Raw genomic sequence first — 25,585 nt, 5'->3', positions numbered from 1 at the left:
TTCACATAGGCAGTCGTTCACTTATTATTCACACAGGCAGTCATTCACTTATTATTCACATAGGCAGTCGTTCACTTATTATTCACACAGGCAGTCATTCACTTATTATTCACACAGGCAGTCATTCACTTATTATTCACACAGGCAGTCATTCACTTATTATTCACATAGGCAGTCGTTCACTTATTATTCACACAGGCAGTCATTCACTTATTATTCACATAGGCAGTCATTCACTTATTATTCACACAGGCAGTCATTCACTTATTATTCACACAGGCAGTCATTCACTTACTATTCACACAGGCAGTCATTCACTTATTATTCACACAGGCAGTCATTCACTTATTATTCACACAGGCAGTCATTCACTTATTATTCACACAGGCAGTCATTCCCTTATTATTCACATAGGCAGTCATTCACTTATTATTCACACAGGCAGTCATTCACTTATTATTCACACAGGCAGTCATTCACTTATTATTCACACAGGCAGTCATTCACTTATTATTCACACAGGCAGTCATTCACTTATTATTCACACAGGCAGTCATTCACTTATTATTCACATAGGCAGTTGTTCACTTATTATTCACACAGGCAGTCATTCACTTATTATTCACATAGGCAGTCGTTCACTTATTATTCACACAGGCAGTCATTCACTTATTATTCACACAGGCAGTCATTCACTTATTATTCACACAGGCAGTCATTCACTTATTATTCACATAGGCAGTCATTCACTTATTATTCACACAGGCAGTCATTCACTTATTATTCACACAGGCAGTCATTCACTTATTATTCACACAGGCAGTCATTCACTTATTATTCACATAGGCAGTCATTCACTTATTATTCACACAGGCAGTCATTCACTTATTATTCACACAGGCAGTCATTCACTTACTATTCACACAGGCAGTCATTCACTTATTATTCACACAGGCAGTCATTCACTTATTATTCACATAGGCAGTCATTCACTTATTATTCACACAGGCAGTCATTCACTTATTATTCACATAGGCAGTCATTCACTTATTATTCACACAGGCAGTCATTCACTTATTATTCACATAGGCAGTCATTCACTGATAGGCATTCACACAGGCAGTCATTCACTGATAGGCATTCACACAGGCAGTCATTCACTTATAGGCATTCACACAGGCAGTCATTCACTTATTATTCACATAGGCAGTCATTCACTGATAGGCATTCACACAGGCAGTCATTCACTGATAGGCATTCACACAGGCAGTCATTCACTTATAGGCATTCACACAGGCAGGCATTCACTTATTATTCACATAGGCAGTCATTCACTTATTATTCACACAGGCAGTCATTCACTTATTATTCACATAGGCAGTCATTCACTTATTATTCACACAGGCAGTCATTCACTTATTATTCACACAGGGAGTCATTCACTTCTTATTCACACAGGCAGTCATTCACTTATTATTCACATAGGCAGTCATTCACTTATTATTCACACAGGCAGTCATTCACTTATTATTCACATAGGCAGTCATTCACTGATAGGCATTCACACAGGCAGTCATTCACTGATAGGCATTCACACAGGCAGTCATTCACTTATAGGCATTCACACAGGCAGTCATTCACTTATTATTCACATAGGCAGTCATTCACTGATAGGCATTCACACAGGCAGTCATTCACTGATAGGCATTCACACAGGCAGTCATTCACTTATAGGCATTCACACAGGCAGTCATTCACTTATTATTCACATAGGCAGTCATGCACTTATTATTCACACAGGCAGTCATTCACTTATTATTCACACAGGCAGTCATTCACTTATTATTCACACAGGCAGTCATTCACTTATTATTCACACAGGCAGTCATTCACTTATTATTCACACAGGCAGTCATTCACTTATTATTCACACAGGCAGTCATTCACTTATTATTCACACAGGCAGTCATTCACTTATTATTCACACAGGCAGTCATTCACTTATTATTCACATAGGCAGTCATTCACTTATTATTCACACAGGCAGTCATTCACTTATTATTCACACAGGCAGTCATTCACTTATTATTCACACAGGCAGTCATTCACTTATTATTCACACAGGCAGTCATTCACTTATTATTCACACAGGCAGTCATTCACTTATTATTCACACAGGCAGTCATTCACTTACTATTCACACAGGCAGTCATTCACTTATTATTCACACAGGCAGTCATTCACTTATTATTCACACAGGCAGTCATTCACTTATTATTCACACAGGCAGTCATTCCCTTATTATTCACATAGGCAGTCATTCACTTATTATTCACACAGGCAGTCATTCACTTATTATTCACACAGGCAGTCATTCACTTATTATTCACACAGGCAGTCATTCACTTATTATTCACACAGGCAGTCATTCACTTATTATTCACACAGGCAGTCATTCACTTATTATTCACATAGGCAGTCGTTCACTTATTATTCACACAGGCAGTCATTCACTTATTATTCACATAGGCAGTCGTTCACTTATTATTCACACAGGCAGTCATTCACTTATTATTCACACAGGCAGTCATTCACTTATTATTCACACAGGCAGTCATTCACTTATTATTCACATAGGCAGTCGTTCACTTATTATTCACACAGGCAGTCATTCACTTATTATTCACACAGGCAGTCATTCACTTATTATTCACACAGGCAGTCATTCACTTATTATTCACACAGGCAGTCATTCACTTATTATTCACACAGGCAGTCATTCACTTATTATTCACATAGGCAGTCGTTCACTTATTATTCACACAGGCAGTCATTCACTTATTATTCACATAGGCAGTCATTCACTTATTATTCACACAGGCAGTCATTCACTTATTATTCACACAGGCAGTCATTCACTTATTATTCACATAGGCAGTCATTCACTGATAGGCATTCACACAGGCAGTCATTCACTGATAGGCATTCACACAGGCAGTCATTCACTTATAGGCATTCACACAGGCAGTCATTCACTTATTATTCACATAGGCAGTCGTTCACTTATTATTCACACAGGCAGTCATTCACTTATTATTCACACAGGCAGTCATTCACTTATTATTCACATAGGCAGTCGTTCACTTATTATTCACACAGGCAGTCATTCACTTATTATTCACATAGGCAGTCGTTCACTTATTATTCACACAGGCAGTCATTCACTTATTATTCACACAGGCAGTCATTAACTTATTATTCACACAGGCAGTCATTCACTTATTATTCACATAGGCAGTCGTTCACTTATTATTCACACAGGCAGTCATTCACTTATTATTCACATAGGCAGTCATTCACTTATTATTCACACAGGCAGTCATTCAGTTATTATTCACACAGGCAGTCATTCACTTATTATTCACACAGGCAGTCATTCACTTATTATTCACATAGGCAGTCGTTCACTTATTATTCACACAGGCAGTCATTCACTTATTATTCACATAGGCAGTCATTCACTTATTATTCACACAGGCAGTCATTCACTTATTATTCACACAGGCAGTCATTCACTTATTATTCACACAGGCAGTCATTCACTTATTATTCACACAGGCAGTCGTTCACTTATTATTCACATAGGCAGTCATTCACTTATTATTCACATAGGCAGTCATTCACTTATAGGCATTCACATAGGCAGTCATTCACTGATAGGCATTCACATAGGCAGTCATTCACTGATAGGCATTCACATATGCAGTCATTCACTGATAGGCATTCACATAGGCAGGCATTCACTGATAGGCATTCACATAGGCAGTCATTCACTGATAGGCATTCACATAGGCAGGCATTCACTGATAGGCATTCACATAGGCAGTCATTCACTTATAGGCATTCACATAGGCAGGCATTCACTGATAGGCATTCACATAGGCAGTCATTCACTGATAGGCATTCACATAGGCAGGCATTCACTGATAGGCATTCACATAGGCAGTCATTCACTTATAGGCATTCATTCACTGATAGGCATTCACATAGGCAGTCATTCACTTATAGGCATTCACATAGGCAGTCATTCACTTATAGGCATTCACATAGGCAGTCATTCACTGATAGGCATTCACATAGGCAGTCATTCACTGATAGGCATTCACATAGGCAGTCATTCACTTATAGGCATTCACATAGGCAGTCATTCACTTATAGGCATTCACACAGGCAGTCATTCACTTATTATTCACATAGCCCAATTCACTTATTGGTCTTTTGACCAATCAGATCCACTCTGAAAAAGATCTGATGTGAAAAGATCTGATGTGATTGGTCAAAAGACCAATTAGTGGAAAAAAGTACATTGTACATTATTGTATGTGGGTGGTGTTGCCTGCATTTATATTGACTGTATACTATGTGGCAGGCCAAGGCGGCACCTTTACTGTGCTTTGGATCAGAACATTCCTTCCTCATGTACAGGGGAATTTCCATGGTAACGGAATTACACAGAGAGTTCGATTTTTCACTTTAAAATGTATACAACCCCCCCCATTGATTTCAATGTTTCACCCACCACAATTCTATGCACAAGGACAGATAGTTTGGTAACAGATTTAAACTGAGGGAGAGTTTACCATCATTCTGTTACCAAACATTGTATCTGCACAGTTCTTCCAGTGAATGTGTTCTTGTGAAAATGTCTGTGTAAATTATTCAACTTAGTCCTTGTGCATAGTTGTATTGCTTGTTAAGCTTAGAAGTCGATGGTTTTTGTTTGGCATATATTTTGAAGTGAAAACTCTTGAGTGATTCTGTTATCGTGGAATTTCCCATAGGCCTTTTCCCCGATCATATGAATGAACATTGATTTTAGATATTGCCAAGACCTTGGTGACCAAATAACTAGATCTAACCTTCACAGTATTGAGAAGATGGAGGATGGCGAGAGGGAGGGGGTAAAAGAGAAAGAGATAGGAGAGAAAGAGGGTGAAGGGAAGGAAATTGAGAAAGGAAGGAAGGAGAGAGAGAGACTAGCTAATTGCACATCATTACAACACGGTATATAAACATAATATGACATCTGAAATGTCTTAATTCTTTTGTAACCTCTGTGAGTGTAATGTTTACTGGTCATTTGTATTGTTTATTTCACTTTTGTTTATTATCTACTTCACTTGCTTTGGCAATGTTAACATATGTTTCCCATGCCAATAAAGCCCTTGAATTGAATTGAAATGTAATTGAATTGAGAGAGAGAGTTGTTTGTTTTTATACCCCTTCATCACCCATGTACAGGTTAGATATGTATATGAAAGCAGGATAAAGTGCTTCATCATCACCCCCCCCCCCCACACACACACACACTTTTACACTCATCGTTAGCTGCTGCTACTCTGCAGCTAACGCAGCTACTGTTCTTTATTTTAATCTTATTATTATATATCCTGATGCCTAGTCACTTTATCCTGCTTTCATATACATATCTAACCTCAAGTACCTGGTACCTCTGCAAATTGATCTGGTACTGGTACTTCCTGTATATAGCTCCACAGTGATCTGGTACTGGTACTCCCTGTATATAGCTCCACAGTGATCTGGTACTGGTACTCCCTGTATATAGCTCCATAGTGATCTGGTACTGGTACTCCCTATATATAGCTCCACAGTGATCTGGTACTGGTACTCCCTGTATATAGCTCCAGAGTGATCTGGTACTGGTACTCCCTGTATATAGCTCCACATTGATCTGGTACTGGTACTCCCTGTATATAACTCCACATTGATCTGGTACTGGTACTCCCTGTATATAGCTCCACAGTGTTCTGGTACTGGTACTCCCTGTATATACTGTAGCTCCACAGTGATCTGGTACTGGTACTCCCTGTATATAGCTCCACAGTGATCTGGTACTGGTACTCCCTGTATATAGCTCCACATTGATCTGGTATTGGTACTCCCTGTATATAGCTCCACAGTGATCTAATACTGGTACTCCCTGTATATAGCGCCACGGTGATCTGATACTGGTACTCCCTGTATATAGCTCCACATTGATCTGGTACTGGTACTCCCTGTATATAGCTCCACAGTGTTCTGGTACTGGTGATCCCTGTATATAGCTCCACAGTGATCTGGTACTGGTACTCCCTGTATATAGCTCCACAGTGATCTGGTACTGGTACTCCCTGTATATAGCTCCACAGTGATCTGGTACTGGTACTCCCTGTATATAGCGCCACGGTGATCTGATACTGGTACTCCCTGGTACTCCCATTCGTGTATATTTTATTTTGTTCTTGTTAGCATTTCACTGTAAAGTTGACACCAGTTGTATTTGGCGCATGTGACTACACACACACACACACACACACACACACACACACACACACACACACACACACACACACACACACACACACACACACACACACACACACACACACGCGGATAAATACACTCACAAACTCTTAAATGAACACATTCGATTCTCAATCCAACTCACATGAAGACACACTCAGAGACACAGACACACACACACACCTTGGCTAATCAATGAGGTGTTTGTCGAATGATGCTGGAAGTAGCTCAGTTAATAATAATGAGCTGGGGAGCACACTCCATCTTTATCCTTCTCTCTATCCCTCTGTCCTGTACCAACCTGTAGTACCTGCTGGAGGAGTTGTCATGCTACACCCTCCTCAGAACCGTTCCCCAGCACTGCACCATCCTCAGAACCGTTCCCCAACACTGCACCATCCTCAGAACCGTTCCCCAGCACTGCACCATCCTCAGAACCGTTCCCCAACACTGCACCATCCTCAGAACCGTTCCCCAGCACTGCACCATCCTCAGAACTGTTCCCCAGCACTGCACCATCCTCAGAACCGTTCCCAGCACTGCACCATCCTCAGAACCGTTCCCAGCACTGCACCATCCTCAGAACCGTTCCCAACACTGCACCATCCTCAGAACTGTTCCCAGCACTGCAACATCCTCAGAACTGTTCCCCAGCACTGCACCATCCTCAGAACCGTTCCCCAACACTGCACCATCCTCAGAACTGTTCCCAGCACTGCAACATCCTCAGAACTGTTCCCAGCACTGCAACATCCTCAGAACTGTTTCCAGCACTGCACCATCCTCAGAACCGTTCCCCAACACTGCACCATCCTCAGAACTGTTCCCCAACACTGAACCATCCTCAGAACCGTTCCCCAACACTGCACCATCCTCAGAACTGTTCCCCAGCATTGCACCATCCTCAGAACCGTTCCCCAACACTGCACCATCCTCAGAACTGTTCCCAGCACTGCAACATCCTCAGAACTGTTCCCAGCACTGCACCATCCTCAGAACCGTTCCCAGCACTGCACCATCCTCAGAACTGTTCCCCAGCACTGCACCATGCTCAGAACTGTTCCCAGCACTGCAACATCCTCAGAACTGTTCCCAGCACTGCAACATCCTCAGAACTGTTCCCAGCACTGCACCATCCTCAGAACCGTTCCCCAACACTGCACCATCCTCAGAACCGTTCCCCAACACTGCACCATCATCAGAACCGTTCCCCACCACTGCACCATCCTCAGAACTGTTCCCCAACACTGCACCATCCTCAGAACCGTTCCCAGCACTGCACCATCCTCAGAACCGTTCCCAGCACTGCACCATCCTCAGAACTGTTCCCAACACTGCACCATCCTCAGAACCGTTCCCAACACTGCACCATCCTCAGAACCGTTCCCCAACACTGCACCATCCTCAGAACTGTTCCCAGCACTGCACCATCCTCAGAACCGTTCCCCAGCACTGCACCATCCTCAGAACCATTCCCAGCACTGCACCATCCTCAGAACCGTTCCCCAACACTGCACCATCCTCAGAACTGTTCCCAGCACTGCAACATCCTCAGAACTGTTCCCCAGCACTGCACCATCCTCAGAACCGTTCCCAGCACTGCACCATCCTCAGAACCGTTCCCAGCACTGCACCATCCTCAGAACCGTTCCCCAACACTGCACCATCCTCAGAACCGTTCCCAGCACTGCACCATCCTCAGAACCGTTCCCAGCACTGCACCATCCTCAGAACAGTTCCCCAACACTGCACCATCCTCAGAACTGTTCCCCAACACTGCAACATCCTCAGAACCGTTCCCCAACACTGCACCATCCTCAGAACTGTTCCCAGCACTGCACCATCCTCAGAACCGTTCCCCAACACTGCACCATCCTGAGAACCGTTCCCCAACACTGCACCATCCTCAGAACCGTTCCCCAACACTGCACCATCCTCAGAACCGTTCCCCAACACTGCACCATCCTCAGAACCGTTCCCCAACACTGCACCATCCTCAGAACCGTTCCCCAGCACTGCACATCTTCTCTCATAAAAAAACCCACAGGGATATCCAACACAGCTATTCCCCTGGTCTTTCTCTCTCAATTTCAATTTCAATTTAAGGGCTTATTGGCATGTGAAACATATGTTTACATTGCCAAAGCAAGTGAAAGAGATAATAAACTAACATGAAATAAACAATTCAAATTAACGGTGGACTTTACACTTTCAAAAGTTCCAAAAGAATAAAGACATTTCAAATATCATATTATGTATATATATTCAGTGTTGTAATGATGTGCAAATAGTTAAAGTACAAAAGGGAAATTAAACATGAATATAGGTTGTATTTACACTGGTGTTTGTTCTTCACTGGTTGGCCTTTTCTTGTGGCAACAGGTCACAAATATTGCTGCTGTGATGGCACACTGTGGTGTTTCACCCAGTAGGTATGGGAGTTTATCAAAATTGGATTTGTTTTCAAATTCTTTGTGGGTCTGTGTAATCTGAGGGAAATATGTGTCTCTAATATGGTTGTACATTTGGCAGGAGGTTAGGAAGTACAGCTCTCTCTCTCTCTCTTTCCCTTCCTCCTCTCTCTCGCTTTCCCTACCTCCCCTCTCTCTCTCTCTCTCCGTCTCTCTCTCTCTCTCTCTCTCTCTCCCTCTCTCTCCCCGTCTCTCTCTCTCTCTCCCTCTCCCTCTCCCTCTCTCTCTCCCTCTCTCTCCCTCTCTCTCTCTCTCCCTCTCTTCCCCCCTCCCTCTCTCTCTCTATCCCTCTCTCTCTCTCTATGTTTTCATGTGCTCTGCCGTATGCATCAGCTAGCCTCACCTGCTGTATGGCAGATCTCCCATAAGGAGCCCAGCAGTCATAGTCTTGTGTCATAGTCTTGTTAATTGCCTTTCTTAGAGAGAGAGAGAAGAACAGAGAGAAAGGGGAGGGAGAGCGAGAGAGGAACACACAGGGAAAGAGAGAGTCCCCTGCTGCATTGTCTAGATCTAGCTGTGGCAGTGCGTTAGAGAGAGAGAGGAGAGGAGAGAGAGAACGTCAGCGTCCCATCCTGCCTGCCTCCACCAGTCTAGTCTAGGTGCTCCATCTGACAGCACAAGATTGATGGATTGAGCTGTTTATCGCACCTAACATCAATTCTGTCCTGCCTTCTCTTTCATTCCCTGCTTCAGTCCCTCATCCCCTCCCTCTCTCCCACCCTTCCCTCCCCACTCTTGGACCCCCACTTCCCTCTCTCCTCTGTTTTTAAAGGCGTATTTTATGCTGCCAGAGAGAGCGGCGCGACAGTGAGAGAGTGAGAGACGATCCTATCTGCCTCATAGCCTTTCGCAAGGATTTGTGAGGAAGCGCTAGCCGGGACTGAGCTGGACTGGACCGTGGCATTCCTTGGAGGAGGAGGAGGAGGAGGAGGAGGGAGAGCCGTGGATATGGAGGACGGTGGGACACGGCACCTCGGCCATGAGTGCAGGGTGGACATGATGGAAGAGGAGGGGGAGCCGCTGACCGGAGGAGATGGACTGACCGGAGCTGGTGAGCTCTACATTTACTGTAGATCATAGGAAGATCCAGGCTTCGGTGGCCAAAGTGCTGTCACCCTTTCCCCCCCCCATCACCACAGGTGATTAAACTAATTGTGTTCTATACGGATTAGTTGATTATTGGAGTCAGGTGTGTTAGCTGGGGCTGGGGCAACAGTGTGACACCAATCAGGCCTCTGAGGACTGGAGTTGGCCTTCCCTGCTGTAGATACAGCTTTCTTCTCTCTTTAGTTCACTCACTCATTCTTAGAATGCTGCTCCTTCATCCTCTCCTCGTTCTCGCTGTCTATCTCGTTCTCTTTCTTTCCCCCTCTCCTATTTGCTTTCTCATTCATTCTCTCTCTGTTTTCCCTTTACCTGTGTCCTCAATTATCCTCATCCATCCTCCACTAACCTCCACTCCTCATGCTCCACTTCTCTGCATTCTACCCCTCTGGACACACAGGTCATTTCTAGTTTTGGTTTACATTTGGTTGAATTGTCAACTAACGTGAAATAAATAGAAAATGTCACCATGTCATTGAAATTAGGTTCCAAGTTGTGTGGAATAATAGAAAATGTCCTGACGTTGATGACGTGTTTCAAGTCCAATCAGTTTTCCACGTGGATTCAACGTCATCACATTGAATGTTTTTGTTGAAGTGACGTCGTTTCCCGGGCCCAACCATACGTAGAATGTATGCAGGCCTCACCGTAAGTCACTTTGGATAAAAGTCTGCTAAATAGCATTTATTATTATTATTATTATTATTGTATATTATATAGTGATTCAATCATTTTTTGCCCAGTGGTTATATTTGTTAGTCTGAAGCTTATTGACATACATGATTGTGTGTGTTTGTGTGTGTGTGCGCCTGCGTGTCTATGCCTACGCTCTTGTTCCCTGGGGTAGAAAAATATCAAAATGCACAATGTACCTTCAAAGGTACACATAATGATTTCACATGGCACTGTTCGGTACCTTTTAGGGTACCGCCCGGCATGCTCTATTGCAGGGGGATTTTCAGAATTGTTTGTTTCAATATGTGTGTTTTTTCATGAAAATTGATTGATTATTATTATTATTATGCTACACAAATATGAATGTATTTATTTCACCTTTATTTAACCAGGTTAGCTAGTTGAGAACAAGTTCTCATTTACAACTGCGACCTGGCCAAGATAAAGCAAAGCAGTGCGACACAAACAACAACACAGAGTTACACATGGAATAAACAAACGTAGAGTCAATTACACAATAGAAAAAAAAGAAAGTCTATATACAGTGAAAAATAATATAAGGATAAATAACATACATTTTTCTAAACTAATCCAATTTGTTAGTAGTTGGACTTCTTGCACCCGTTACTGAGATTTTTCCCGTTTAGATTGTTAATCAATTTGTCTACCTTGGCAGTCGTTCTAAATGCAGGTTGCAATTGATTAAAAGTTCACATTTTTTTATATCCTAACTCTGGCTGGATTTCAATAGGAATTAAAAAGCACTTTGCAAGCCAGCATAATGTGACTTGACTGATGTGGCCTGCAATCCAGCAGTTTCAGATCACTGTGTTGGGGTAAAAATGGACTTTCAAAGTATGGCCGTATATGATATATGTATTGTCATTAAGTGTTTAATTTCCATTCTAAAATGTTCACTTAGGCACTCAGTTGGTGAAAGCTACAAGACTGAAAGCCATGAATGCAACAACCATGCCTCTGTCACTAGCAAACCCAGTCATGGGTGGTACTGATAACTCAAACATTTATCTGAAAGGCGCCCTGGGAAATATGCAAATATAGTTTTTAAAACAACACCCCAGAACCTTTTTAGAGGTACATTTTTCCCACTTAAAAGGAACCATCTTTTCCCTTAAGGTACACTATTGGCTATTTTAAGGCACAAACTGCAAGGGTACAATTATGTACCTAGAACTAAAGGTACAAAGAATATACCTTACAGGGCACCACAACAGTGACAAGCGTTTGTACCCCTTTAAGAACAAATGTTATTTCTGTGTGCATGCATACACTTTTTAAGGATCCTAAAAACCACTGTGTGGGCCAAACTGTTGTCACTAATAAGCTTTGGCAGAGGCAAAATATATCTCCTGTGGTCATCACTCAAGGTGCATGATAATGAGATAAGCGTTGATTTCAGTGGTGGCACTGAGCCTCCATTCTGTCTCCTCCTGGGGCTGATGCCATGGCTCTTCAGGAGGACAAATATTGCAGTTTCACCATAGGGCTCAGTATTGTTAGCATCGTAGCATGTTAAACTCGGATGTCTTCCCTGAAGGGTAACAGCAAGTGATTGAAGCCTTTATGAAAATGAACGAAGAATGAGGAACAAGGAGCGTACACACACACACACACACACACACAAACCCTCTCTCTCTATTTCGTTCCTCTCCTCATCACAGCTTATGGGATCAGGGGATGTTTTGAAATATATGTCAAAATAAGATAATTTCCTGTCAAGTAAAGCTCTTTTTCCCCCTCTTCTGCCCTCCATCCCTCCATCCCTCCCTCCAGCCCAACTTTAAGTGGGTGTGTAATCAGTAATAATGAACACCTCTGCTCTGGACCTGTGCGTTCCAAATGGCACCCTATTCCCTTTATAGAACACTGCTTTTGACCAGGGCCTGTACGTATCCTATCCCATGTAGGGAGTAGGGTGCCACTTGGGACGCACCGTTGAACACCTCCGGTTTTGTTTTCTCAAAGTGTGGAGGGGGAAACGGAAGAAGGGAATTGAACAAAGAAGGTAATTATAGAGCTACAGCGCCACAGACAGGTTGACAACCTCCCATTACCAATCACAAGGTGAATTTGTTTCTCTTGTCGCTGGGTTGACGTAGAAGATAAGAGGCGGTGGGAACAGCGTTGGGTGAGATGAGACAGGCTTGGCGCGTTCAGGTCACCTAGACTAGAGAGTTTGGTATTCATTGCACCCACATGCTCTACCTCAAAAAGTCTAAAAGAGGTCCAAGGTCAGAATCCATTATATTTTTGACCCTGACTGACACAGTTTTGAACAGTCACCTGTATGAATCATCTCAGCATTGACTATACTCATGGGCCTATGTTATCGTAGTGTTTTGGTAAGGCGTGCGTACTGGCGGTAGAGAAGTAAGGCGCAGGAGAGCAAAGACTGTGTTACAACGGCGCAGTTTAATGTTAAAAATCACAGTGAACATAAACAATATATATAATGGGACAAAAACCCCAGACATAACGTGCACACGCACTTACAATAAACAATACCGGACAAGGACATGTGGGGAACAGAGGGTTAAATACACAACATGGAATTGATGGAATTGAAACCAGGTGTGTGGGAAGACAAGACAAAACAAATGGAAAATGGAAGGTGGATCGGCGATGGCTAGAAGACCGGTGATGTCGACCGCCGAACAAGGATAGAGACCGACTTCGGAGGAAGTCGTGACAGTTTCTGGCGCTATAAGCAGCATAATGGTGTTACAAGCAGGATATAGCTTATAGTTAAATAACCTCATTATCAATCCATTATGACCCAAGCTGTGAATACACAAATCCACCTTTATTATCTAGGATTTGAACCTTTACTGGTCTGGATCTTACCACTTAACCCTCTGACGTCTATCCATCCCTCCTGGTTCACCAGTCTAAAACCACCTCATTAACATGCAACTTAACTGTTTTACGCCTCTTCATTAAACGTAGGTGACAAATCCTTCCACCACCATTAACTGTCTGTCCTCTCTCTAGTAGATCCCAGGGCCTTAATGTGACAGTAACTCACTCTCCCCATTGTACCACCACTTACGGTTATTGGGCCTTTTGTTAAAACATCAATCTAGTCAGGTGTGTGTCGGCAGCAGGCCGCGCTAGCTGCTGCCGTTCTGGTGATTGAATCATCAGCATAGTCCAGGTGTTCTTCTGTAACGCCAATTTCTCCAGAAAAAGAGACGGCGAGAGATTTTTTTTCCTCCCAAGTTTCAAACCCCACTGAGCCCTCAGCAGGCAGTGAATTATGGGTAATGCATTCAATGCATTCCCCTACTCCTAGGTAAATTATATTAAAAGAAAAAAACACGACTGTCTTGGGCCCGGCCTCTTAAATGTAATATCTATTCATGAAAGGGATAAGCGAGGTGATTAAGATTGTCGTAACAACGGCTGCTAACCCACTTTCACAGCCGTGCCAGGGCTTTTCCAGGCTTCTCCTTCTCAGGGAAATTGCTTAATTTTCTCACCGCGTGGCTTCTGCTCGCTCGACACTCTGCAGGGGATGTAGGTGCGTGCAAGGTGGGAGGTATGAAGGGAGGGAAGGAGGAGGAATTTCTCTGGCATCATTTTGTGAGAACTGTGAAGGAGCAGCATTCCCACGTGGGTCTTCCTCCCGAGTTCCGACCTCCACCTTCCCACTTTCCTCAGAGTTACGGGCTCAGGACTCCGGCCCCAAGTGGTACACACGTAGGAAGGGGAGGAAAGAGAGATGAAAGAGAGAGAGAGGAGGGAGGGAGGGAGGTTAAATGAGCATCTGTGAGACCCCCCCCCCCCCCCCCCGCGCAAGTCCTGCGCAAGTCCTTGGAGGTTCATTAGGGCTGTCGTCCCAGAAAAATCACCTTGTGCACTTCAGAATACATTACCCCCTCCTTTCCCTCCCGCTCTCCCTCCCTCCTCCCTATACCAGAGCTATTATTTCTAGATTCATATGAAACGTATCACAGATGGGCACACCTCATTTGGCGTGGCCCCCCTCCGGTGTGTGTGTGCTAGTCTGTGCAAGTGTCTGTGTGTGTGTGTGTGTGCCTGATTTGAGTGTATGCATGCCTGCATGTGTGTGCATCTCCAAGGACCCCCCTCATTGGTCTATTTCCATATTTATGGCGCCAGAGGAGTAGCGTAGGTTGCACATTATACTGCACCTGTGTTTCTCTGTCTCTCAATGCTAATCCAACACACTGGAGTTGGGTCACCTGTTAGTTTATCAACTAGTCTAGTCTACACACCTGGCTAATTGTCTCCTGGTGCAATTAGTCAAACTAATTAGGAATTTGTTTGGCTGCGGTTGGGTCAATCCAATTCCTGTTAGGGGTCAATTACATAGTCCCTGGTAGTGGAAGTTGGTACAGCTTTGCAGGTGCATGGATTCTGTTCTCTATTGATACATAATTTTGTAATTTAGAGGCAAGTCAATATCATCTTGGACAGTTGTGTTAGTTGGTTAGTCCTCTTGGTCTACAGTTGAATGAAATGGGTTAGTCATGTCGACCTACAGTTTAATTAAATGGGTTAGTCATGTCGACCTACAGTTTAATTAAATGGGTTAGTCATGTCGACCTACAGTTTAATTAAATGGGTTAGTCATGTTGGTCTACAGTTTAATTAAATGGGTTAGTCCTGTAGACCTACAGTTGAATTAAATGTGTTAGTCTTGTAGACCTACAGTTTAATTAAATGGGTTAGTTCTGTAGTCCTACAGTTTAATTAAATGGGTTAGTCATGTAGAACTACAGTTTAATTAAATGGGTTAGTCATGTAGTCCTACAGTTTAATTAAATGGGTTAGTCATGTAGAACTACAGTTTAATTAAATGGGTTAGTCATGTAGTCCTACAGTTTAATTAAATGGGTTAGTCATGTAGAACTACAGTTTAATTAAATGTGTTAGTCCTGTAGTCCTACAGTTTAATTAAATGTGTTAGTCCTGTAGTCCTACAGTTTAATTAAATGGGTTAGTCATGTAGTCCTACAGTTTAATTAAATGGGTTAGTTCTGTAGTCCTACAGTTTAATTAAATGGGTTAGTCATGTAGAACTACAGTTTAATTAAATGGGTTAGTCATGTAGTCCTACAGTTTAATTAAATGGGTTAGTCATGTAGAACTACAGTTTAATTAAATGGGTTAGTCATGTAGTCCTACAGTTTAATTAAATGGGTTAGTCATGTAGAACTACAGTTTAATTAAATGTGTTAGTCCTGTAGTCCTACAGTTTAATTAAATGTGTTAGTCCTGTAGTCCTACAGTTTAATTAAATGGGTTAGTCATGTAGAACTACAGTTTAATTAAATGTGTTAGTCCTGTAGTCCTACAGTTTAATTAAATGTGTTAGTCCTGTAGTCCTACAGTTTAATTAAATGGGTTAGTCATGTAGAACTACAGTTTAATTAAATGTGTTAGTCCTGTAGTCCTACAGTTTAATTAAATGGGTTAGTCATGTAGAACTACAGTTTAATTAAATGTGTTAGTCCTGTAGTCCTACAGTTTAATTAAATGTGTTAGTCCTGTAGTCCTACAGTTTAATTAAATGGGTTAGTCATGTAGTCCTACAGTTGAATGAAATGGGTTAGTCATGTAGTCCTACAGTTTAATTAAATGGGTTAATCTTGTAGAACTACAGTTTAATTAAATGGGTTAATCTTGTAGACCTACAGTTTAATGAAATGGGTTAGTCCTGTTGGTCTACAGTTGAATTAAATGTGTTAGTCCTGTAGACTTACAGTTGAATTAAATGGGTTAGTCCTGTAGACCTACAGTTTAATGAAATGGGTTAGTCATGTAGTCCTACAGTTTAATTAAATGTGTTAGTCCTGTAGTCCTACAGTTTAATTAAATGTGTTAGTCCTGTAGTCCTACAGTTTAATTAAATGGGTTAGTCATGTAGAACTACAGTTTAATTAAATGGGTTAGTCCTGTAGTCCTACAGTTTAATTAAATGTGTTAGTCCTGTAGTCCTACAGTTTAATTAAATGGGTTAGTCATGTAGTCCTACAGTTTAATTAAATGGGTTAGTTCTGTAGTCCTACAGTTTAATTAAATGGGTTAGTCATGTAGAACTACAGTTTAATTAAATGGGTTAGTCATGTAGTCCTACAGTTTAATTAAATGGGTTAGTCATGTAGAACTACAGTTTAATTAAATGGGTTAGTCATGTAGTCCTACAGTTTAATTAAATGGGTTAGTCATGTAGAACTACAGTTTAATTAAATGTGTTAGTCCTGTAGTCCTACAGTTTAATTAAATGTGTTAGTCCTGTAGTCCTACAGTTTAATTAAATGGGTTAGTCATGTAGAACTACAGTTTAATTAAATGTGTTAGTCCTGTAGTCCTACAGTTTAATTAAATGTGTTAGTCCTGTAGTCCTACAGTTTAATTAAATGGGTTAGTCATGTAGAACTACAGTTTAATTAAATGTGTTAGTCCTGTAGTCCTACAGTTTAATTAAATGGGTTAGTCATGTAGAACTACAGTTTAATTAAATGTGTTAGTCCTGTAGTCCTACAGTTTAATTAAATGTGTTAGTCCTGTAGTCCTACAGTTTAATTAAATGGGTTAGTCATGTAGTCCTACAGTTGAATGAAATGGGTTAGTCATGTAGTCCTACAGTTTAATTAAATGGGTTAATCTTGTAGAACTACAGTTTAATTAAATGGGTTAATCTTGTAGACCTACAGTTTAATGAAATGGGTTAGTCCTGTTGGTCTACAGTTGAATTAAATGTGTTAGTCCTGTAGACTTACAGTTGAATTAAATGGGTTAGTCCTGTAGACCTACAGTTTAATGAAATGGGTTAGTCATGTAGTCCTACAGTTTAATTAAATGTGTTAGTCCTGTAGTCCTACAGTTTAATTAAATGGGTTAGTCCTGTAGTCCTACAGTTTAATTAAATGGGTTAGTCATGTAGTCCTACAGTTTAATTAAATGTGTTAGTCCTGTAGTCCTACAGTTTAATTAAATGTGTTAGTCCTGTAGTCCTACAGTTTAATTAAATGGGTTAGTCATGTAGTCCTACAGTTTAATTAAATGTGTTAGTCCTGTAGTCCTACAGTTTAATTAAATGTGTTAGTCCTGTAGTCCTACAGTTTAATTAAATGTGTTAGTCCTGTAGTCCTACAGTTTAATTAAATGGGTTAGTCATGTAGTCCTACAGTTTAATTAAATGGGTTAATTCTGTAGTCCTACAGTTTAATTAAATGGGTTAGTCATGTAGAACTACAGTTTAATTAAATGGGTTAGTCATGTAGTCCTACAGTTTAATTAAATGGGTTAGTCATGTAGAACTACAGTTTAATTAAATGGGTTAGTCATGTAGTCCTACAGTTTAATTAAATGGGTTAGTCATGTAGAACTACAGTTTAATTAAATGTGTTAGTCCTGTAGTCCTACAGTTTAATTAAATGTGTTAGTCCTGTAGTCCTACAGTTTAATTAAATGGGTTAGTCATGTAGAACTACAGTTTAATTACATGTGTTAGTCCTGTAGTCCTACAGTTTAATTAAATGTGTTAGTCCTGTAGTCCTACAGTTTAATTAAATGGGTTAGTCATGTAGAACTACAGTTTAATTAAATGTGTTAGTCCTGGTGTCCTACAGTTTAATTAAATGGGTTAGTCATGTAGAACTACAGTTTAATTAAATGTGTTAGTCCTGTAGTCCTACAGTTTAATTAAATGTGTTAGTCCTGTAGTCCTACAGTTTAATTAAATGGGTTAGTCATGTAGTCCTACAGTTTAATTAAATGGGTTAGTCATGTAGAACTACAGTTGAATGAAATGGGTTAGTCATGTAGTCCTACAGTTTAATTAAATGGGTTAATCTTGTAGAACTACAGTTTAATTAAATGGGTTAATCTTGTAGACCTACAGTTTAATGAAATGGGTTAGTCCTGTTGGTCTACAGTTGAATTAAATGTGTTAGTCCTGTAGACTTACAGTTGAATTAAATGGGTTAGTCCTGTAGACCTACAGTTTAATGAAATGGGTTAGTCATGTAGTCCTACAGTTTAATTAAATGTGTTAGTCCTGTAGTCCTACAGTTTAATTAAATGGGTTAGTCCTGTAGTCCTACAGTTTAATTAAATGGGTTAGTCATGTAGTCCTACAGTTTAATTAAATGTGTTAGTCCTGTAGTCCTACAGTTTAATTAAATGTGTTAGTCCTGTAGTCCTACAGTTTAATTAAATGGGTTAGTCATGTAGTCCTACAGTTTAATTAAATGGGTTAGTCATGTAGAACTACAGTTGAATGAAATGGGTTAGTCATGTAGTCCTACAGTTTAATTAAATGGGTTAGTCCTGTAGACCTACAGTTGAATTAAATGTGTTAGTCTTGTAGACCTACAGTTTAATTAAATGTGTTAGTCTTGTAGAACTACAGTTTAATTAAATGGGTTAGTCCTGTAGACCTACAGTTGAATTAAATGTGTTAGTCTTGTAGACCTACAGTTTAATTAAATGGGTTAATCTTGTAGAACTACAGTTTAATTAAATGGGTTAATCTTGTAGACCTACAGTTTAATGAAATGGGTTAGTCCTGTTGGTCTACAGTTGAATTAAATGTGTTAGTCCTGTAGACCTACAGTTGAATTAAATGGGTTAGTCCTGTAGACCTACAGTTTAATGAAATGGGTTAGTCATGTAGTCCTACAGTTTAATTAAATGTGTTAGTCCTGTAGTCCTACAGTTTAATTAAATGGGTTAGTCCTGTAGTCCTACAGTTTAATTAAATGGGTTAGTCATGTAGTCCTACAGTTTAATTAAATGTGTTAGTCCTGTAGTCCTACAGTTGAATTAAATGGGTTAGTCCTGTAGTCCTACAGTTTATTAATTAAATGGGTTAGTCCTGTTGGTCTACAGTTGAATTAAATGTGTTAGTCCTGTAGACCTACAGTTGAATTAAATGGGTTAGTCCTGCAGAGAGAGTTGCTGATTGGTGGAGTGATTAGAGCCCTGTGAGGTAGAGAGAGCTGTAAAAGTGGCTGATTGGTGGAGTGCTTAGAGCCCTGTGAGGTAGAGAGAGCTGTAAAAGTGGCTGATTGGTGGAGTGATTAGAGCCCTGTGAGGTTGAGAGAGCAGTGAAGTGGCTGATTGGTGGAGTGATTAGAGCCCTGTGAGGTAGAGAGAGCAGTGAAGTGGCTGATTGGTGGAGTGATTAGAGCCCTGTGAGGTAGAGAGAGCTGTAAAAGTGGCTGATTGTGATTGGCTGTCCCCTATGGTAAAGTGATGCAGAGAGGACCTTGAGCAGCTCAACAGCTGCGATTGTCCCATGATCCCTGACGAGGGTATTTTCTAATCACCAGGTTTCATCACCAGTCATTTACGTCATTTAGCAGTGGGTCACTGTAGTATCATGTTATTAACATGTCACATAGTCTCAATGTTAAACACCAGTCATGGTAATATCATGTTATTAACATGTCACATAGTCTCAATGTTAAACACCAGTCACTGTAGTATCATGTTATTAACATGTCACATAGTCTAAACACCAGTCCCGGTAGTATCATGTCATTAACATGTCACATAGTCTAAACACCAGTCATGGTAATATCATGTTATTAACATGTCACATAGTCTCAATGTTAAACACCAGTCATGGTAATATCATGTTACTAACATGTTACATAGTCTAAACACCAGTCATGGTAGTATCATGTCATTAACATGTCACATAGTCTAAACACCAGTCATGGTAATATCATGTTATTAACATGTCACATAGTCTCAATGTTAAACACCAGTCACTGTAGTATCATGTTATTAACATGTCACATAGTCTAAACACCAGTCACTGTAGTAATATGTTATTAACATGTCACATAGTCTCAATGTTAAACACCAGTCACTGTAGTATCATGTTATTAACATGTCACATAGTCTCAATGTTAAACACCAGTCACTGTAACATCATGTTATTAACATGTTACATAGTCTAAACACCAGTCATGGTAATATCATGTTATTAACATGTCACATAGTCTAAACACCAGTCATGGTAATAGCATGTTATTAACATGTCACATAGTCTCAATGTTAAACACCAGTCATGGTAATATCATGTTATTAACATGTCACATAGTCTCAATGTTAAACACCAGTCACTGTAGTATCATGTTATTAACATGTTACATAGTCTAAACACCAGTCATGGTAATATCATGTTATTAACATGTCACATAGTCTCAATGGTAAACACCAGTCATGGTAATATCATGTTACTAACATGTTACATAGTCTAAACACCAGTCATGGTAGTATCATGTCATTAACATGTCAAATAGTCTAAAGACCAGTCATGGTAATATCATGTTATTAACATGTCACATAGTCTAAACACCAGTCACTGTAGTATCATGTTAGTAACATGTCACATAGTCTCAATGTCTAAACACCAGTCATGGTAATACCATGTTATTAACATGTTACATAGTCTAAACACCAGTCATGGTAATATCATGTTATTAACATGTCACATAGTCTAAACACCAGTCACTGTAGTATCATGTTATTAACATGTTACATAGTCTAAACACCAGTCATGGTAATATCATGTTATTAACATGTCACATAGTCTCAATGTTAAACACCAGTCACTGTAATATCATGTCATTAACATGTCACATAGTCTCAATGTTAAACACCAGTCATGGTAATATCATGTTATTAACATGTCACATAGTCTAAACACCAGTCATGGTAATATCATGTCATTAACATGTCACATAGTCTAAACACCAGTCATGGTAGTATCATGTTATTAACATGTCACATAGTCTAAACACCAGTCACTGTAGTATCATGTTATTAACATGTCACATAGTCTCAATGTTCAACACCAGTCACTGTAGTATCATGTCATTAACATGTCACATAGTCTCAATGTTAAACACCAGTCATGGTAATACCATGTTATTAACATGTTACATAGTCTAAACACCAGTCATGGTAATATCATGTTATTAACATGTCACATAGTCTAAACACCAGTCACTGTAGTATCATGTCATTAACATGTTACATATTCTAAACACCAGTCATGGTAATATCATGTTATTAACATGTCACATAGTCTCAATGTTAAACACCAGTCATGGTAAGTCATGGTAATATCATGTTACTAACATGTTACATAGTCTAAACACCAGTCATGGTAGTATCATGTCATTAACATGTCAAATAGTCTAAACACCAGTCATGGTAATATCATGTTATTAACATGTCACATAGTCTCAATGTTAAACACCAGTCACTGTAGTATCATGTTATTAACATGTCACATAGTCTCAATGTCTAAACACCAGTCATGGTAATACCATGTTATTAACATGTTACATAGTCTAAACACCAGTCATGGTAATATCATGTTATTAACATGTCACATAGTCTAAACACCAGTCACTGTAGTATCATGTTATTAACATGTTACATAGTCTAAACACCAGTCATGGTAATATCATGTTATTAACATGTCACATAGTCTCAATGTTAAACACCAGTCACTGTAATATCATGTCATTAACATGTCACATAGTCTCAATGTTAAACACCAGTCATGGTAATATCATGTTATTAACATGTCACATAGTCTAAACACCAGTCATGGTAATATCATGTCATTAACATGTCACATAGTCTAAACACCAGTCATGGTAGTATCATGTCATTAACATGTCACATAGTCTAAACACCAGTCATGGTAATATCATGTCATTAACATGTCACATAGTCTCAATGTTAAACACCAGTCATGGTAATATCATGTTACATAGTCTAAACACCAGTCATGGTAATATCATGTCATTAACATGTCACATAGTCTAAACACCAGTCATGGTAATATCATGTTATTAACATGTTACATAGTCTAAACACCAGTCATGGTAATATCATGTTATTAACATGTCACATAGTCTCAATGTTAAACACCAGTCACTGTAATATCATGTTATTAACATGTCACATAGTCTCAATGTCTAAACACCAGTCATGGTAATATCATGTTATTAACATGTCACATAGTCTCAATGTTAAACACCAGTCACTGTAACATCATGTTATTAACATGTTACATAGTCTAAACACCAGTCATGGTAATATCATGTTATTAACATGTCACATAGTCTAAACACCAGTCATGGTAATATCATGTTATTAACATGTCACATAGTCTCAATGTTAAACACCAGTCATGGTAATATCATGTTATTAACATGTCGCATAGTCTCAATGTTAAACACCAGTCACTGTAGTATCATGTTATTAACATGTCACATAGTCTAAACACCAGTCACTGTAGTATCATGTTATTAACATGTCACATAGTCTCAATGTTAAACACCAGTCACTGTAGTATCATGTTATTAACATGTCACATAGTCTCAATGTTAAACACCAGTCACTGTAATATCATGTTATTAACATGTCACATAGTCTCAATGTTAAACACCAGTCACTGTAGTATCATGTTATTAACATGTCACATAGTCTAAACACCAGTCCCTGTAGTATCATGTTATTAACATGTCACATAGTCTCAATGTTAAACACCAGTCATGGTAATACCATGTTATTAACATGTTACATAGTCTAAACACCAGTCATGGTAATATTATGTTATTAACATGTCACATAGTCTCAATGTTAAACACCAGTCATGGTAATATCATGTTACTAACATGTTACATAGTCTAAACACCAGTCATGGTAGTATCATGTCATTAACATGTCACATAGTCTAAACACCAGTCATGGTAATATCATGTTATTAACATGTCACATAGTCTCAATGTTAAACACCAGTCACTGTAGTATCATGTTATTAACATGTCACATAGTCTCAATGTTCAACACCAGTCACTGTAGTATCATGTCATTAACATGTCACATAGTCTCAATGTTAAACACCAGTCATGGTAATACCATGTTATTAACATGTTACATAGTCTAAACACCAGTCATGGTAATATCATGTTATTAACATGTCACATAGTCTAAACACCAGTCACTGTAGTATCATGTCATTAACATGTTAAATATTCTAAACACCAGTCATGGTAATATCATGTTATTAACATGTCACATAGTCTCAATGTTAAACACCAGTCATGGTAATATCATGTTACTAACATGTTACATAGTCTAAACACCAGTCATGGTAGTATCATGTCATTAACATGTCAAATAGTCTAAACACCAGTCATGGTAATATCATGTTATTAACATGTCACATAGTCTCAATGTTAAACACCAGTCACTGTAGTATCATGTTATTAACATGTCACATAGTCTCAATGTCTAAACACCAGTCATGGTAATACCATGTTATTAACATGTTACATAGTCTAAACACCAGTCATGGTAATATCATGTTATTAACATGTCACATAGTCTAAACACCAGTCATGGTAATATCATGTCATTAACATGTCACATAGTCTAAACACCAGTCATGGTAATATCATGTCATTAACATGTCACATAGTCTAAACACCAGTCATGGTAGTATCATGTCATTAACATGTCACATAGTCTAAACACCAGTCATGGTAATATCATGTCATTAACATGTCACATAGTCTCAATGTTAAACACCAGTCATGGTAATATCATGTTACATAGTCTAAACACCAGTCATGGTAATATCATGTCATTAACATGTCACATAGTCTAAACACCAGTCATTGTAATATCATGTAATTAACATGTCACATAGTCTCAATGTTAAACACCAGTTATGGTAATACCATGTTATTAACATGTTACATAGTCTAAACACCAGTCATGGTAATATCATGTTATTAACATGTCACATAGTCTAAACACCAGTCATGGTAATATCATGTTATTAACATGTCACATAGTCTAAACGCCAGTCATGGTAATATCATGTTATTAACATGTTACATAGTCTAAACACCAGTCATGGTAATATCATGTTATTAACATGTCACATAGTCTCAATGTCTAAACACCAGTCATGGTAATATCATGTTATTAACATGTCACATAGTCTAAACACCAGTCATGGTAATAGCATGTTATTAACATGTCACATAGTCTCAATGTTAAACACCAGTCACTGTAACATCATGTTATTAACATGTTACATAGTCTAAACACCAGTCATGGTAATATCATGTTATTAACATGTCACATAGTCTAAACACCAGTCATGGTAATAGCATGTTATTAACATGTCACATAGTCTCAATGTTAAACACCAGTCATGGTAATATCATGTTATTAACATGTCGCATAGTCTCAATGTTAAACACCAGTCACTGTAGTATCATGTTATTAACATGTCACATAGTCTAAACACCAGTCACTGTAGTATCATGTTATTAACATGTCACATAGTCTCAATGTTAAACACCAGTCACTGTAGTATCATGTTATTAACATGTCACATAGTCTCAATGTTAAACACCAGTCACTGTAATATCATGTTATTAACATGTCACATAGTGTCAATGTTAAACACCAGTCACTGTAGTATCATGTTATTAACATGTCACATAGTCTAAACACCAGTCCCTGTAGTATCATGTTATTAACATGTCACATAGTCTCAATGTTAAACACCAGTCATGGTAATACCATGTTATTAACATGTTACATAGTCTAAACACCAGTCATGGTAATATTATGTTGTTAACATGTCACATAGTCTCAATGTTAAACACCAGTCATGGTAATATCATGTTACTAACATGTTACATAGTCTAAACACCAGTCATGGTAGTATCATGTCATTAACATGTCACATAGTCTAAACACCAGTCATGGTAATATCATGTTATTAACATGTCACATAGTCTCAATGTTAAACACCAGTCACTGTAGTATCATGTTATTAACATGTCACATAGTCTCAATGTCTAAACACCAGTAATGGTAATACCATGTTATTAACATGTCACATAGTCTAAACACCAGTCATGGTA

General features: G+C 39.4%; 1 protein-coding gene across 4 annotated transcripts in view; it reads left to right on the top strand.

Moving 5' to 3' along the window:
* The window catches only part of LOC110498640 (type II inositol 3,4-bisphosphate 4-phosphatase), a 284,799-nt gene that overhangs the window by 17,019 nt on the left and 242,195 nt on the right, over window positions 1-25,585 (top strand). For all 4 annotated transcript variants that reach the window (XR_016488810.1, XR_005037659.2, XM_036954244.2 and 1 more), the window contains exon 3: window positions 9,528-9,885. Coding sequence is in view for 2 of the 4 variants with exons in the window: in XM_036954244.2 (XP_036810139.2) it covers window positions 9,783-9,885 (103 nt within the window). In the remaining 2 variants the exon portion in view is untranslated. The remainder of the gene's footprint in view (window positions 1-9,527; window positions 9,886-25,585) is intronic.

The sequence above is a fragment of the Oncorhynchus mykiss genome, chromosome 19, assembly GCF_057628025.1.
Source record: "Oncorhynchus mykiss isolate SJ-2025 chromosome 19, ASM5762802v1, whole genome shotgun sequence".
In the NCBI taxonomy this organism is placed as follows: domain Eukaryota; kingdom Metazoa; phylum Chordata; class Actinopteri; order Salmoniformes; family Salmonidae; genus Oncorhynchus; species Oncorhynchus mykiss.
This window is presented reverse-complemented; position numbering and strand designations above follow the sequence as displayed.